Here is a 17,612-nt window from a genome sequence, read left to right on the forward strand (position 1 = left end):
GAAACCATCTCAGATGCCAAAAACCTGCTGAGGTAACTGAGCCATTTAGATAAAGTTTTCCATAAAAAGTCACAACAACAAACACATTTCACAAATAGTTTCATCTGAGCCGCAAAAACACAAGCCCTCTGAAGAAGAAACAAAAGAAGATACGGTTTTTACCGTTTTGTGGCTCAATAACAGGGAAGATTAGCCGGCACCTGAAAATACATAAAATCGACACTATTTTCATGGCCCCAGCGAAGACCCAGCAACTAATGCAGACTACAAAAGACGATGTAGGCTTCAGATCACGAGGAACACACAAAATACCGTGTGGGTGTGGGCAGTTTTATGTCAGTCAACCCGCCTGCACTATTGAACAGTGCCGCATAGAGCACGAAAGGTGGCTCTGCCTACGCATTCGACAAGACTTTTATTATTAAACAGACCAATGGCTTCTGGGATAGCATAATAAATGAAATAATGGAGATCAAAATATCAGACAACACCCTTAATAAAGATGGTGTATGGGAAGTTGAAGCAGGTGCAGCAGTCATGACAACAAAACATTGCCACATAAGGTTTGGGACTGGGCACCAGTGACATCACAGACAGTGGCGCAGCTACGTAAGCACCAGCGGTACTCACACGACAGTCAATCACTTGGCAATGGCAGAGGAGATCTCTGCTGAAAGCTCGTGGGCTGTTTACCACTTGACGTGGCTTGAAACCCACGAATACTTTATTCCTGAAAAGTTATTTTTTTGAACTTGTGACCTAAACTGACTGATTCAATTACATATCCATCAAGTTCTGATTTTACATGCATATTATACAACAAACTCAAGCCTTTCAAGACAGTACTGTCACACACAACATTCCATTACTTTCACAATGAATTTTTACTCTGAAGCTGAGAGTGCACTGATTAGAAACTTCCTAGCAGATTAAATCATTGTGCCAGATTAGGACTCAAACATGGGACCTTTGCCTTTCAAGGGCAAGTGCTCAACTGACTTGAGCACTTGCCTTTGAAAGGCAAGGGTCCCAGGTTTGAGTCCTAATCTGATAACCTGTCAGGAAGTTTCATTACATTACTACTGATATACCACCAAAAAATCATGTAAGTAGGAAATTAGCATACCCTCAAGCATTTGTCCATGAGAACGGGTTCCTCAAACAGTCTGGCAAACTCGTAGGCCCTGCAAGCATTTTTAGGAAACAGATCTCCCCAAAGATACTTTGTGCATTCTTCTACAACATGTGGTATCATGTATTTTTTGGCTACGTAGCATAGCTCACAAGCTTGGTCAAAAGACTGGAGATTTATCTCGTCTGTATATATGTATCTGAAAACAAAAGCAAGAGAAATTTGTCCAACAGATGATACACTTAGGAACATAACACATATATAATTACGTATTTAAAAAATTTAATGCAAACATTGCTGTAAAAAATGTTAATGTGATCTTCTGGAGATGGACAAAATTGCAGTTATTTCTGCCCCTTCGCTGTCTCAAAGACCAATTTTCTTCAGATCCAAGGGACACCAAACAGTTTCTTATATTTCTCTCCCATACAAACATAGTATACAAAGGTAAACTCTCTCTCCTTCCCTCATGATATTTCTTATGTATGGGCTACCAGAGACAGTGGACATGTAAGTGTAAGTAGCATTTGCATGAATGTGTGTGTGTGTGTGTGTGTGTGTGTGTGTGTGTGTGTGTGTGTGTGTGTGTGAATTTTGTCTAATACAAAAGAGGGCCTTTTCACCAAAGGCTTAACCTGTTAGCAATCGTTTTGCTGTGCCTGACTGCAACTCCTGTTTTGCTGTACCTGACTGCAACTCCACTTCTCCACTATATGGCGAGTAGCAGTCTATCTTTTTGATGGTATTGTCATTATTTTATCCTGGATTTTCCATAGTTTAAATCTTTGAAAAATATATATCCTTTGAAAAACATATGTCAAAGACATCATTCAATTTCGTCTCTTTGCCTCATCACAGAACATGGAGGTCGGAGGATTACCTTTGTTGTAAAGCAGGTAGGCAACAATCTATGGCAGATCTACAATGCAATGTTGGCACAAGCACAACTGTTTTGGAGCACACCATTTAACATAAATTGCTGATCATAGGGTTCTGCAGCACATAAACCCTACATGTTCCCATGTGAACCCACCGATATTTTCAATTGTGACTGCAATGGGCAAAGGATCATGAGAGATGGAGCATGGATCAATGCAAAAATGTCACTTGTCAAATTTCTTGTTTTACTTGGTCAATGGTGCTGTACAGGTATGCTGTTTTTCAGACAAACAGCTGCTTGACACCATGAAAGTTGTGGACTACATCCACATCAAAACTCTGCAAGCCACTATATGGTGCGTGGCAGAGGGTATCCTGTACCACTATTATTCATTTTCCTTCCTGTTCCATTCGCAAGTACAGCGAGGGAAAAATGATTGTCTATATGCCTCCACATGAGCTCTCAATTCTCAAATCTTATGTTTGTGGCCCTTACACAGTGCATGTTGGCGGCAGCAGAATTGTTAAGCAGTTAGCTCCAAATGTTCCCTAAATTTTCTCAATAATGTTTCTCGAAAATAATGTGGCCTTCGCTCCAGGATTCTCGTTTGACTTCCCGAAGCGTCTCATAAAACTAACATGTTGTTCAAACCGCCAGTAATAAATCTAGCAGGTCACTTCTGAATTGCTTGAATGTCTTCCTTCATCCGACTTGGTACAGATCCCAAAGTACTCAAGAATATGTCGCACCCCTATATATGGTCTCCTTTCCAGATGAATCACACTTTTGTTTCATTTTGTTTTGTTTTGTTTTAGGGCACAAAAACAACTAGGATCATACATGCCCATGTTGAAACCACAGAACACGAAGACAAAAAAAGGAGTTAAAAACGACTACACATTAAGCCCAGTCGACGGAAGGAAAGAAAATGTCCTTCACCATATTGGTACAATGGATACAAAGTAAAATGCGGCTGACAGCCCACGCATTATTCGCTAAAATGGCTGATAACTCAGACGGCAAACATAAATGAGAACGTAAGCGGTTAAAGAAAAGGGCATTCCATCAGGAAATGTGAACCAATGAAGGTTGAAGGCAATGAGCACAAAGTGGTGGGGGAACATCACTTAACAATTTTTTTTTTGTCATCAGTCTTCTGACTGGTTTGATGCGGCCCGCCACAAATTCCTCTCCTGTGCTAACCTCTTCATCTCAGAATACCATTTGCAACCTACGTCCTCAATTATTTCCTGAATGTATTCCAATCTCTGTCTTCCTCTGCAGTTTTTGCCCTCTACAGCTCCCTCTAGTACCATGGAAATCATTCTCTCATGTCTTAACAGATGTCCTATCATCCTGTCCCTTCTCCTATCAGTGTTTTCCACATATTCCTTTCTTCTTCGATTCTACATAGAACCTCCTCATCCCTTACCTTATCAGTCCATCTAATTTTCAACATTCGTTTGTAGCACCACATCTCAAATGCTTCGATTCTATTCTGCTCCAGTTCTCCCTCAGTCTATGTTTCACTACCATACAATGCTGTACTCCAGACGTACATTCTCAGAAATTTCTTCCTCAAATTAAGTCCAATATTTGATATTAGTAAACTTCTTTTGGCCAGGAATGCCTTTTTTGATATAGCTAGTCTGCTTTTGATGTTCTCCTTGCTCCATCGGTCATTGGTCATTTTACTGCCTAGGTAGCAGAATTCCTTAACTTCATCTACTTCGTGACCATCAATTCTGATGTTAAGTTTCTTGCTGTTCTCGTTTCTACTACTTCTCATTACCTTCATCTTTCTTCCGTTTACTCTCAATCCATACTGTGAACTCATTAGACAGTTCATTCTGTTCAGCAGATAATGTAATTCTTCTTCCCTTTCACTGAGGACAGAAATGTCATCAGCGAATCGTACCATTGATATCCTTTCACCTTGAATTTTAATTCCACTCCTGAACTTTTCTTTTATTCCCATCATTCCCATCATTGCTTCCTCGATGTACAGATTGAACAGTAGGTGCGAAAGGCTACATCCTTGTCTTACATCCTTTTTAATACAAGCACTTCATTATTGGTCGCCCACTCTTATTATTCTCTCTTGGCTGTTGTACATATAGTGTGTGACCCGTCTCTCCCAATACCTTACCCCCACTTTTTTCAGAATTATGAACATCTTGCACCATTTCACATCGTCGAACGCTTTTTCCAGGTTGAAAAATCCTATGAACGTGTCTTGATTTTTCTTTAGTCTTGCTTCCATTATTAACCGCAACATCAGAATTGCCTCTCTCATGCCTTTACTTTTCCTAAAGCCAAACTGATCATCCTCAATTTCTTTTCCATTCTTCTGTATATTATTCTTGTAAGCAACTTGGATGCATGAGCTATTAATCTGATTGTGCAATAATTCTCGGACTTGTCAGCTCTTTCCGTCTTCATAATTCTGTGGATAATGCTTTTCTGAAAGTCAGATGGTATGTCACCAGGCTCATACATTCTACACAACAATGTGAATAATCATTTTGTTGCCACTTCCCCCAATGATTTTAGAATTGTGATGGAATGTTATCTATCCCTTCTGCCTTATTTGGCCTTAAATCCTCCAAAGCTCTTTTAAATTCTGATTCTAATACTGGATGCCCTCTCTCTTCTAAATCGGCTCCTGTTTCTTCTTCTATAACATCAGACACATCTTTCAATGTATTCTTTCCACCTATCCACTCTCTCCTCTGCATTAAACAGTGGACTTCCTGTTGCACTCTTAATGTTACCACCCTTGCTTTTAATGTCACCTAAGGTTGTTTTGACTTTCCTGTATGCTGAGTCCGTCCATCCGACAATCATTCCTTTTTCGATGTCTTCACATTTTTCCTGCAGCCATTTCGTCTTAGCTTCCCTGCACTTCCTATTTAATTCATTCCCCAGTGACTTGTATTTCTGTATTCCTGAGTTCCCCGGAACATTTTTGTACTTCCTCCTTTCATCAATCAACTGAAGTATTGAAATTTCCTGGCAGATTAAAACTGTATGCCGGACCGAGACTCGAACTCGGGACCTTTGCCTTTCGTGAGCAAGTGCTCTACCAACTGAGCTACCCAAGCACGACTCACGCCCCGTCGTCACAGCTTTACTTCTGCCAGTACCTCGTCTCCTACCTTCCAAACTTAACAGAAGCTCTCCTGCAGGAGAGCACATTCCGCTGCAGAGTGAAAATCTCACTCTGGGACCTGAAGTATGTCTTCCATTACCCATGGTTTCTTCGCAGTTACCTTCTTTGTACCTATGCTTTTCTTCCCGACTTCTGTGACTGCCCTTTTTAGAGAAGTCCATTCCTCTTCAACTGTACTGCCTCCTGAGCTATTTCCTTATTGCTGTATCTATAGCCTTAGAGAACTTCAAGCGTATCTCGTCATTCCTTAGTACTTCCGTATACCACTTTTTTGCGTATTGATTCTCCCTGACTAATGTCTTACACTTCAGCCTACTCTTCATCACAACTATATTGTGATCTAAGTCTATATCTGCTCCTGGGTACGCCTTACAATACATTATCTGATTTCAGAATCTCTGTTTGACCATGATGTAATCTAACTGAAATCTTCCCATACTACCTGGCCTTTTCCAAGTATACCTCCTCCTATTGTGATTCTTGCTATTACTAGCTGAAATTTGTTACAGAACTATATTAGTCTTTCTCCTCTTTCATTCCTTTTCTTCTACTCCTTCTGCCACAACTGCATCCCAGTCCCCCATGACTATTAGATTTTCATCCCCTTTTACTATCCTCATACACTTTCCCTATCTCTTCAGCTTGCGACATCAGCATGTATTCCTGAACTATTGTTGTTGGTGTTGGTTAGCTGTCGATTCTGAAAAGAATGACCCTGTCACTGAACTGTTCACAGAAACACACTCTCTGCCCACCTTCCTATTCATAACGAATCCTACTCCTGTTATACCATTTTCTGCTGCTGTTGATATTACCCTATACTCATCTGACCATAAATCATTGTCTTCTTTCCACTTCACTTCACTGACCCTTACTATACCTGGATTGAGCCTTTGCATTTTCCTTTTCAGATTTTTTAGTTTCCCTACCACGTTCAAGTTTCTGACATTCCACACCCTGACCTGTAGAATGTTATCCTCCTGTTGATTATTCAATCTTTTTCTCATGGTAACCTCCCCCTTGGCAGTCCCCTCCCAGAGATCCGAATGGGGGGACTATTCCGGAATCTTTCACCAATGGAAAGATCATCATGAAACTTCTTCAATTACAGGCCACATGTCCTGTGGATACACGTTACGTGTCTTTAATGGGATGGTTTCCATTGCCTTCTGCATCCTCGTGCTGTTGATCACTGCTGATTCTTTCGCCTTTAGGGCAGTTTCCCACCCCTGCAACAAGAGAGTGCCCTGAACCTCTGTCCGCTTCTCCGCCCTATTTGACAAGGCCATTGGCAGAATGAGGGTGACTTCTTATGCCGGAAGTCTTCGCCCGCCAATGCTCATTATTAATGAAAATTTAAGCAATGGTGGGATTCGAACCCGGGAGCAAAGACGTTTCGATTATGAATCAAAAATGCTACCCCTAGACCACAGGTAAGCACTAACAAATGGTGATGGCTAAAAAGACAGTGCCCAATATGCAACCTACCTACAATGATATCCTCACAGCGAGAGGGCTGAGAAGAGGTCATCCAAGCTGCTGTGAGAGGCTTAATCCCCCAGACCTTTCCCCATGAATCCCATGAAGGGCGGACCAGTGGTGATGCCAAAGTGACACCACCTACTGACAGACAGCAACACAGAGATCATCGGGGGCAATGGAAGAACTAGCGGGTCGAGATACAATGCCTCTAGCCTTGGCAGTAGCGTCAGCGTCCTTGTTTCCCATCAGACTGATGTGACCAGGAACTCACCTAAACATCACAATGGCTCCATCAAGAGTCAGCAAGTGACAGCTTTCCTGGACCCATTGCACTAAGGGATGGACGGTGTACAGCACACAGTGGCTCTGAAGGGCACTGAGAGAGTTGAAGCAGATGATGCAATTGAAAAGTCTGTGTCACTGGATCTTCTGCTTCGCCTGATACAGTGTGGAGAGCTCTGCTGTAAATATTGAGCAGTGTTCTGGAAGCCAATACTGAAAATTGTCAGTGCCAATCATGAAGGCACTCACTGAGAGCCATCAGTATATAAAAAAACACAATCACGAAATTCCATACGAAGGTCATGAAACTTGTGGCGATAGAGCGAGGCTGGAATAGTGTCCTTTGGAAGCGAATGACGGTCAGTGTGAACATGGGCTGCCGCACGAAGCCGAAGTGGTGAAGTATTCACACCTATCAGGAAAGTGGAAGGTAGTGTGAACTTGAGCTGCCGGAGCAAGATCCGAAAGCGAAAGCCAGGAGATAACACAGAAGAGGGATGTGCCCCACACTGGCTATCTCAGGTGTCATTGAAGAAGGAGGCATAAGATGGGTGGTCAGGTCGGTTGGCTGGTTTAAAAGAGGGGGGGGAAGGGTCCAAACTATGAGGTCATCGGTCCCTTGTTCCTAATGAAACAAGGCCACAAGTGAGAGAATAAGCCAGATGAGATATATAACACAAAACGGAAAGAAAGGAAAAGCCACAGGAACGAAGGAAAGGCAACGAACACTAAAAGGAACAAAAGAGGACAAGAAAACAACAGAGAGATGCTAGAAACAGAAGCGAGTAAAACAAGAAAGCAGATTACAGTGGCAGGCTGACCACGAGAATAAAAAGGAAAAGCCAGCCACCCAGCAACACATTAAAACTTCCACCCTAAAAGCACTAGGGTGGATGACACAGAGGGACAAAGGACGTGCGCTAAAATTTACATCAAATGATAAAACCCACTCTCACAAATAAAACGTAAAACTATATCAGCCAATGAGGCGTTGTCAGATAAAGTTAGCCCAAGATTTCATCGCTGGGCAGTCCAAGTGGGACAGTGCACCAGAATATGGGCCACTGTCAACCGGGTGCTGCACTGACACTGAGGCAGGTCTTCACGGTGCTAGAGCTAAACGTGGATTGCCCAAGCGTGGCCAATGCAGAGCCAGCTGAGAATAACTGATTGCCTGTGAGAGGCCTGCACAGAAGACTTCCACACATCCGCAGTCTCCTTAATGACATGCAGTTTGTTGTGCATACTGTTATGCCATTCCATCTCCCAAAGCCGAAAAACCCTGCGGCGTAAGTCAGAACGCAGGTGAAGTTCAGAGATGCCCAACTCCAGAAGCGGTTTCCGGGTAGCCTGTCGGCAAGTTCGTTGCCTGGGATGCCAACGTGTCCTGGGTCCACACAAATACCACTGAATGACAGCACCAGTCCAGAGCATAGATGGACTCCTGGATGGACGGCACCAAAGGATGGCGACGGTAGCACTAGTCGACAGCTTGTAGGCTGCTCAAGGAGTGAGTACACAGAAGAAACGATTCCTCGGGGCATGAACGGATATACTGAAGTGCACGAGATATGGCCTCCAGCTCTGCAGTGAATACACTGCAGCCATCGGGCAAGGAATGCTGTTCAATATGGCCTCTGTGGACAAAGGTGAAGCCAACATTACCATCAGCCATCGAGCCATTGGCGTAAACCATTTCAGAGCCCTGGAACACTTCAAGAATAGAGTAAGTGACAGCGGAGATCTGCAGGGTTAACGGAATCCTTAGGGCTATGCGAAAGGTGAAGGCGAAGCTTCGGCCTACAGCTAGACCACAGAGGTGTACGTGAATGGACCTCGAGGAGAGATGTTGAAGGGAATGACTCCAGTTCAGGGAATGACTCCTGACCTGGGCTGCCTATGTGGGAGGTGAACCACTGTGGTTGGGAAAAGAAGACAGTAATTAGGATGTTCAGGAGAGCTATGAATGTGTGCAATGTAACTGGTGGGCAGTTGTGCATATCCGATCTTCAATGGAGGGACTCCAGCCTCCACCAGTACACTTATCACCGGACTCGTCCTAAAAGCTCCTGTCACTAGTCGAACTCCGCAATGGTGCAATGGGTTGAACAAGGGCCCTGTATAGCTGCTGCAGCGTGGAGCGATCTGCACCCCAGTTGGTGTTGCTCAGGCACCGAAGGGCACTGAGCTGCTGCCAACATTTCCATTTAAGCTGACAAAGACGAAGAAGCCAAGTCAAACAAGTGCCGAAAATCAGACCTAAGAATCGATATGTCTCCACTACAGTAAGTGGATTGTCATTAAGGTAAAGTGCCCACGACTGTGCCTTGTGGACGCTCAGCAACACCAGTACTGGAGCATCAGTACGGAATGCGGAAGTCTTCTGCATACAGAGAAGTTGAGACAGAGGGCCCGACAGCTGCTGCTATATCATTAATGGCCACTAAAAATAAAGAGACACTCAATACAGACCCCTGCGGGACTCCATTCACCTGGATATGGGTGGAACTACGGGAGGCACCAACTTGGACATAAGGCGGCAACCAGGTGCTGGCATCTGGAAAAGGCTGTTTGGATGGCAGACTCGAGGGCCACAAGATTATCAGTGGTAGAACGACCCTGGCGGAAGCCGCCCTGACATGGAGCCAGTAGGCCACGTGACTCCAGGACCCAACCCAACCGCCGACATACCATACATTCCAACAGCTTGCAAAGAACATTGGTGAGGCTGATCGGCCGATAGCTATCCACATCAAGCGGGTTTTTACCACGTTTGAGCACCAGAACGATGGTGCTCTCCCACCACTGCAATGGAAAGATGTTATCGCACCAGATCCAGTTGAAGGTGATGAGGATATGTCGCTTGTAGTCAGATGACAGATGTTTAATCATCTGGCTGTGGATCCAATCAGGCCCAAGAGCTGTGTCAGGGCAATGTGCAAGGGCACTGAGGAGCTCCCACTCTGTAAATGGGGCGTAATAGGATTCACTGTGGCATGTAGTGAATGACAGGACTTCCCCTTCCATCTGCTGTTTGAGAGTGTGAAAGGCTGGAGGTAATTCTCCGACGCAGAGGCTCAAGCAAAGTGCTCGGCAATCACATTTGCATTGGTAGATAGCACGCCATTTATGGTAACGCCTGGAACACGTGTTGGGGTCTGGAACCCGAAAAGACGTTTTATCTTTTTCCAGACTTGAGAAGGTGACGTACGGCACCCAATGGTCGAGACGTGTCTCTCCCAACACTCCTGCTTCCGCCGTCATTTGAGAAGTTGGCGAACGCAGGCACGAAGCCGTTTAAAGGCTATCAGGTGCTCCAGGGAAGGGTGCCGCTTGTGCCACTGTAGAGCTCACTGACACTCCTTAATTGCTTCAGCGACTTCCAGCGACCACCAAGGGACTGCTTTACGCCAGGGGAACCATGGTTTCTGCTTCAGAAACAACTGTTGTAGTCACCTGCTCAACCATCACATCGATGTTACCACTTGGGGGAGATTCAACGGTGACAGCAGAGGTGAAAGTTTCCCAGTCTGCCTTGTTTAAAGCCCATCTGGACAAGCATCCATGGGCCTGACACTGGAGCAGTGACAGGAAGATGGGGAAGCGGTCACTACACACAGGTCGTCATGTGCTCTCCAGTGGATAGATGGGAGAAGTCCTGGGCTGCAAATTGATAAATCAATGGCCAAGTTAACTACCATGAGCCACACTGAAATGTGTGGCAGCCCCAGTATTTAAGAAGGAGAGGTCAAACTGAGACAGTAAAGTTTTGACATCTCTGCCTCAGCCAGTAAGCACGGTGCCACCCCAAAAGTAGACAGGTTTATGGAGTTGATCAATCCGTGCAGCTAATACATTCAGGAGTGCTGAGGGATTTGAAGGGGCACAGTGTCACTACAGACTGAGTTTAGGACATAAAACCACCACAATTCCACTGGAGGACAACGTCATTGTGAGGATGGGAAGGCATGGAACATTCAATGGGGCAGTTTACACCTCACAGTCACCTGCTACCACCGAATTATTGGCTGAGCACTCTATATCCATTGTGTCTGAGGGTCTGGCGAGTTATACATCCTCAGTGGACGCCAGAATCTCCACCCCATCCTCAGACGCAGAGCTTGTAGGTAGTGGTGTTGTGGGTGCCACCGCAATTTCCTTGGTCTTAGGGGTCTTCTTTTAGGATTTCTCTCGCTGCTCCTTGAGTTTCCCTGGCTGGGAGGACTTCACTGACTCAGTCTCCAGGACTGAGGATGAGCGTGAAGTCCTACAACCAGCTGCTTTTGAGGTCTTCAGCCACTGGCGGGTTTCATCTTTCCCCCTAGCAGAAACCTGGGAACGGAGTGACCCAAGGGACCCCTTCCTAGCAATAAAAGCTGAAGAACACTTACAATTCTCCACCTTAGAAGTGGGGACGGACGTCCCCTGATGTGTATGTGTGTGTGTGTGTGTGGGGGGGGGGGGGGGGGTGTTGCTCCTGAAGTAGGTGGTGCAGGAGCCACAGGGAGGGAAGTGCCCCCACCATCAAGGGGGCAGATGTAGTCTTTTGGCTCTGAGAGGTGACTGGGGTTGACGGAGCTGATGGTGCCAGAACTGTTGTAGCGGCAACATAAGACGACGTCATACGTACACAATGCAGGTGTTTAAATTTTCTCTTAGCCTCAGTGTAGGTCAGTCGGTCCAGGGTCTTGTACTCCATGATTTTTCCTTTCTTTCTGGAGAATCCTGCAGTCTGGCAAGCAAGGTGAACGGTGCTCTCCGCAGTTGACACAGATGGGAGGCGGGGCACATGGAGTACTGGGATGTGATGGGCATCCGCAATCTCAACATTTGACGCTGGAAGTACAGCAGGAGACATATGGCCGAACTTCCAGCACTTAAAGCACCGCATTAGGGAAGGGATATAGGGCTTTACATCACAGCAGTAGACCATCACCTTGACATTCTCGGGCAATGTATCACCCTCGAAGGCCAAGATGAAGGCACCGGTGGCAACCTGATTATCCCTCAGAGCCCGGGTGGACACGCCGGACGAAATGTACACCTCGCCACCCTAAATTGGCGCACAGCTCATCGTCAGACTGCAAAAGAAGGTCCCTGTGAAATATGATACCCTGGACCATATTTAAGCTCTTATTGGGCGTGATGGTTACAAGCAAGTAATGTTTGTGACTGGGCAGAGGATGCTGTTTTGATCAAGACTGACCCAGATCTCATTTTGGACAATCCCTCCACCTCCCCAAACTTGTTCTCAAAATGCTCAACAAAAAAACTGAGGCTTCATCATCATGAAAAATTCCCCATCAGCTCTCAAACATACAAGGTACTGGGGCAGTAAGATCCGCTGCCAACCTTAGCCTGACGTTCCTCCCATGGTGTTGCCAAGGAGGGGAACGATTTGGAGTCGTACTTCTGTGTGTTTAATTGAGCTCGTGAACGCTTAGAGACTACTGGTGTTTCACCGCCAGCAAGAGATGATGGACTACGCTTCATCGTGTTTCATCCGCCCTGATGCCACCCACTCCGACCAGGGGACCTCCCCACGGGCGCCACCCAGCCACAGAAAAGGCCGCCTGGCAGGATGGCCATTGACGGGAGTCCCAATGCCCCAGGGGGATGGGCATCTACCCTTGGCATACATGGGAGTTAATGGAGCAGGCATCAGCAGAGCGATCCCTGTGTGATCAGAGGGCTACAACCAACAGGGTACATGGCGGCCCCACCACAACAGACTGGCTACCGTGGGATATCAAGTGCAAAGAAGTCCATGGTCATCGTTGACGCAGAAAGTGACACTGCATAGTGCATGGTGGAAAACGCACCCAGGAAGGTGTCCTCACATATGGGTGTCCTCACATAAGAGGTGGAGAATGAGTGGGACTGAAATGCAACAATGAGAAAGTGGGCTAAAGATCTCAATGCACGATGGACACACTGCACCATGTAAGGTGCCCTTCCCCAATTGGCTTGCTCTTCGGGAAAATTTTGAAGAACAGAGGTCAAACCCTCCAGTGGACCATCACATAAAGGCCGAAACATGTGAAACTCCTTTTAGTCGCCTCTTACGACAGGCAGGTATACCTCAAGCCTATTCTTACCCCCAGACCTACAGCGGGGGATTGGTGGTCAAGCATGGCAGACACACGGCAAGCGTATCTGCTGAGGAGAAAGTCATGGCAGTATGACAGCGATAGTTTGGCAGCTTCTGCATACAAACTCTCAACCAGGCAAGGTGAAAGATGCCAGTGGCCAAATGGATGCCATGATGGTGGATAGTATTGAGACAGCATAAGAGGGACAGATGTGCAAATGCATAAACTAAACACCCATAGTCCAGTTTCGAACGGACAAGAGACAAGTACAAACAGAGGGGGGTGGGTCAATCTATACCCCAAGGAGTACGATTCAGGACACGTAGGACATTGAGGAACTGCGTACAATGGGCTGCCAGGTAATGCACAAGGGAGAACCAATAGAGTTTCCTAAAGAGCAGGAGCCACCAGGAATTTCATAGTTTCAAAGAACGGAAGAGCAACAGGCCCAAAATATAAAGATGGTGGGGGAAACCAATAGCACCGCCAGAAATTCATACATACAGTTTGATCAGTGGAAAAATGAAAGCCATTGTCACTGCTCCATGAGTAAAGATGATTGAGACATCTCTGAAGATGCCACTCAAGAAGACAAGTCCATGGAGAACTGCAATAGATGGCAAAATCATTAACAGAAAGGGAGCCGCAGATGCTCGGTAGGAGATAGGCCATTATAGGGTTAATGGCAATAGCAAAGAGGATGACGCTCAGGACGGAATGCTGAGGCACACCGTTTTCCTGGATAAAGGCGTCTGACAAGGCAGAACCCATACATACCTTAAAAACTCGGTCTTTTAAAATTCCTGAAGGAAACGGGGCAGGCAGCCACAGAAGCCCCACTTGTAGAGAGTAAGGAGAATACCAGTTCTTGAGCAGGTGTCATAGGCTTTCTCCAGATCGAAAAACACAGCTGCAGACTGGTATTTCCATAGAAAATGATTCATGACATGGGTTTACAAAATGAAGAGATGGTCAACCACAGAACAGCATGCTCAAAACCCACACTGTGCTCTGGTAAGTAAATTGCAAAACTCGAGCCACCATACCAGCAGTTGGGCATGAATCATATGTTCCCTCACCTTGCAAACACATCTGCTGGGAGAAATGGGGCAATAGCTAGAAGGAAAGTGTTTGTCCTTACCAGGCTTAGGTGTGGGCATGACATTGGCATCTTCCCAGCATCTGATAAATGTGTCTTCTACCCATGGAGAGTAAAGTGTTTGCCCGCAAGAGAAAGGTTCTGCAACATCTGAATGTGAACATCGTCCGGCCCTGGAGTGGAGAATTGGGAAGGAGTGAGAGCATGACCTAGCTCCCTCATAGGAGAGGCATCATTGTAGCACTCATGATTATGAGAAGAGGAGGGTATCACCCAAGCCTCCTCCACTTGTTTCCGAAGGAAGAAGGTAGGGGGACAGTGGGTGGAGCTCAAAATCTCTGCAAAATAGTGGTCTAAGGTGTTGGAGATAGCAATAGGGTCCACTATGACATTATCTGCTTCTGTCAGGCCAGAAATTAGGGAATAGACCTTGGCCCCAGACAGCTGTCGGAGGCTGGCCCGCACAACGAAAGAGGGAATGGAACTGTTAAAAGAACTAGTAAAAGAAATCCAACTAGCTTTTTTGCTATCCCAAAGAACACAGTGACACTGTACATGCAACTGTTTATAACAAATGTAGTTTGTCATCATAGGGTGATGGTTGAAAACGCAGAGAGCATGTCTCCGGGTGCAAATTGCATCATGGCACGCCTTAGTCCACCAAGGGACCACAACACAGTGCGGTAAAAAGGAAGTGCAAGGAATGGAACGTTCTGCAGCAGTAAGGATAACATTTAAAAGATATTCTACCTGGTCATCACAACTGGAGTAATGTTGGATGTCAAAGGTCACCAGGGAGGATTAAAGCCTCCAGCCGGCCTTAGAAAGCTGCAACTTTTAAACATGTAGGTGGGATTGGAGTCAGCAAACGGATAGCACATGGGAATGGTCGCTTGAGTACTTGTCAGAGAGAACAGACCCATCCAGAAGTAGGGCAAGCTGAGTAGTGCAGAAGGAGAGGTCCAAATGGGAGTAGGTGTGCACAAGTCTGAAAGGGACGTGGATGCCTCAGAGTTAAGGCAGATGAAGTTAAGTTGATTAAGAAGGTCAACCAAGAGGGCACTTCTCAGACAGGTTCTGGGAGAACCCCTAAGGGGATGGTGCACATTAAAGTAACTGAGCAGCAGAAAGGGGTGAGAGAGTGGTCCAATAAGCTGGAGGAGGTCTTACTTGGTGACACTGAGTGATGGAGGGATGTAAACAGTACAGAGGGGAAAAGGTCAAGAAGTGAGGAAGGAAAATGCAAACTGCAACAGCTTGAAGCTGGGTAGTCAGGGAGATGGGTTGACTATGAGCAGCCTGAATCCCCCATGATATCGAATACTGTCCTCGGAGGAAAGGTCAAGGATAGACGTGCAGCACAGAAAGGAAAAGATGCATCAAAGGCTGAGGCCCCATGGTGGCCAAGCACGAATCCGCCAAAGAGCAGAAAGCCCCTGGAGGGTTGAACCACTCTTTCCTAAAATTCTCCCGATAATCCGAAGTCGACCATTCACCTTCCCTACCACAGTTCTCACATGCTCATTCCATTCCATATTGCTTTGCAACATAATGCCCACAAACGTGACTGTGTCAGGCAGGATGCTCTATCTAAACATTACAGGTTTGTTTTTCCTACTCATCCCCATTGACACACATTTTTCCACATTTAGAGCTAGCTGTCATTCAACACATCAACTAGAAATTTTGTCTAAGTCGTCTTGTATCATCACTCAAGTTCAACACCTTACTGTACACCACAGCACCACCAGCAAACAACTGCAGATTGTTGCCCACCCTGTACACCAAAACATTTACGTATGCAGAGAACAACAGCGGTCCTATAACAGGATGTATACATGGACAAAGAAAAAAAAAATTCCCGGATTTCCCGGTTAAAAATACACTTTATCCCGAGTGAAAATACACTTTTTCCATGTTAAGTGACAGTATACTCTTCCTCGGCACCTGTTCTCCATTTAAATGTCAGATTTACTTTTTTTTTTTGTTTTTACTGGTCTGTTTGTAGTGCATTGTCAAGGTGTATGCATAGTTGTCTTTGATTTTTACCTTTTGGTTGCAACTGATCTGTTGATACTACTAGTCTTTTCCTCCCTCAATACTGTGGAACTTGGATACAGGATTCCTCTTTGTATATAGTGTTGATGAATTCAAAACAATTGTTTCTTTATTGTCTATAATATTGACACTTTTTGCTGTTAATGTTTCTTGTCAGTTGGCTGTGTATCCAATCAAAAACTTAAGTCTCATACATAGATGTATAATATTTGCTGACAACAGCAAACATTAATACTGCTGCTGAATGTGGATGATTCTTTTTCAACTTGGAAGTTAAATTTATCATTACTGGAACTGGTTATGAGCAACAAAATTCAAGAGATCTGGTCTGACATTTATTATTTATGTCAGCAAACTGTTGGGTAGGTGCCATGTGGGGACTGTTCTCAAGGTAGTTATTGCAGCCATAAGAATGCTATATTTATAATTTTCTCAACATGTTGTGGTTTAGGATTGTCTTGTATTATTCTCCCCTTCTTATATTTGCCTTAAACTGTAATTGCTTTTCTCTTCAATGTGCTTTGGATTTTTAGTGGATCTGCTAGACCTTGTTTCTAGCAATTAAAACTTTCCCTAAACGTAGATAAATGTAATATAATGCGCATACATAGGGGCAGAAATCCATTCCAGTACGATTATGCCATAGGTGGTAAATCATTGGAAGCGGTAACGACCGTAAAATACTTAGGAGTTACTATCCGGAGCGATCTGAAGTGGAATGATCACATAAAACAAATAGTGGGAAAAGCAGGCGCCAGGTTGAGATTCATAGGAAGAATTCTAAGAAAATGTGACTCATCGACGAAAGAAGTAGCTTACAAAACACTTGTTCGTCCGATTCTTGAGTATTGCTCATCAGTATGGGACCCTTACCAGGTTGGATTAATAGAAGAGATAGACATGATCCAGCGAAAAGCAGCGCGATTCGTCATGGGGACATTTAGTCAGCGCGAGAGCGTTACGGAGATGCTGAACAAGCTCCAGTGGCGGACACTTCAAGAAAGGCGTTACGCAATACGGAGAGGTTTATTATCGAAATTACGAGAGAGCACATTCCGGGAAGAGATGGGCAACATATTACTACCGCCCACATATATCTCGCGTAATGATCACAACGAAAAGATCCGAGAAATTAGAGCAAATACGGAGACTTACAAGCAGTCGTTCTTCCCACGCACAATTCGTGAATGGAACAGGGAAGGGGGGATCAGATAGTGGTACAATAAGTACCCTCCGCCACACACCGTAAGGTGGCTCGCGGAGTATAGATGTAGATGTAGATGTAGATGTAAAACCACTTTTTCTGTATGTGTAGTGATTCAGTCATTAACATAAATGATACTTACAATGTTAATATAAAAGAGCTTTGGGCGGAATTATCCTAACCATACAGAAATGTTAATTTGAAACTGTGC

General features: G+C 45.2%; 1 protein-coding gene across 3 annotated transcripts in view; it reads right to left on the reverse strand.

Annotated features, from left to right (window-relative positions):
* The window catches only part of LOC126484023 (BTB/POZ domain-containing protein 6-like), a 79,682-nt gene that overhangs the window by 20,201 nt on the left and 41,869 nt on the right, over positions 1-17,612 (reverse strand). For all 3 annotated transcript variants that reach the window (XM_050107350.1, XM_050107351.1, XM_050107349.1), the window contains one exon: positions 1,127-1,331. In XM_050107350.1, coding sequence (XP_049963307.1) covers positions 1,127-1,331 — 205 coding nt within the window. The remainder of the gene's footprint in view (positions 1-1,126; positions 1,332-17,612) is intronic.

This window comes from Schistocerca serialis, chromosome 6, assembly GCF_023864345.2.
Source record: "Schistocerca serialis cubense isolate TAMUIC-IGC-003099 chromosome 6, iqSchSeri2.2, whole genome shotgun sequence".
NCBI classification, from domain to species: domain Eukaryota; kingdom Metazoa; phylum Arthropoda; class Insecta; order Orthoptera; family Acrididae; genus Schistocerca; species Schistocerca serialis.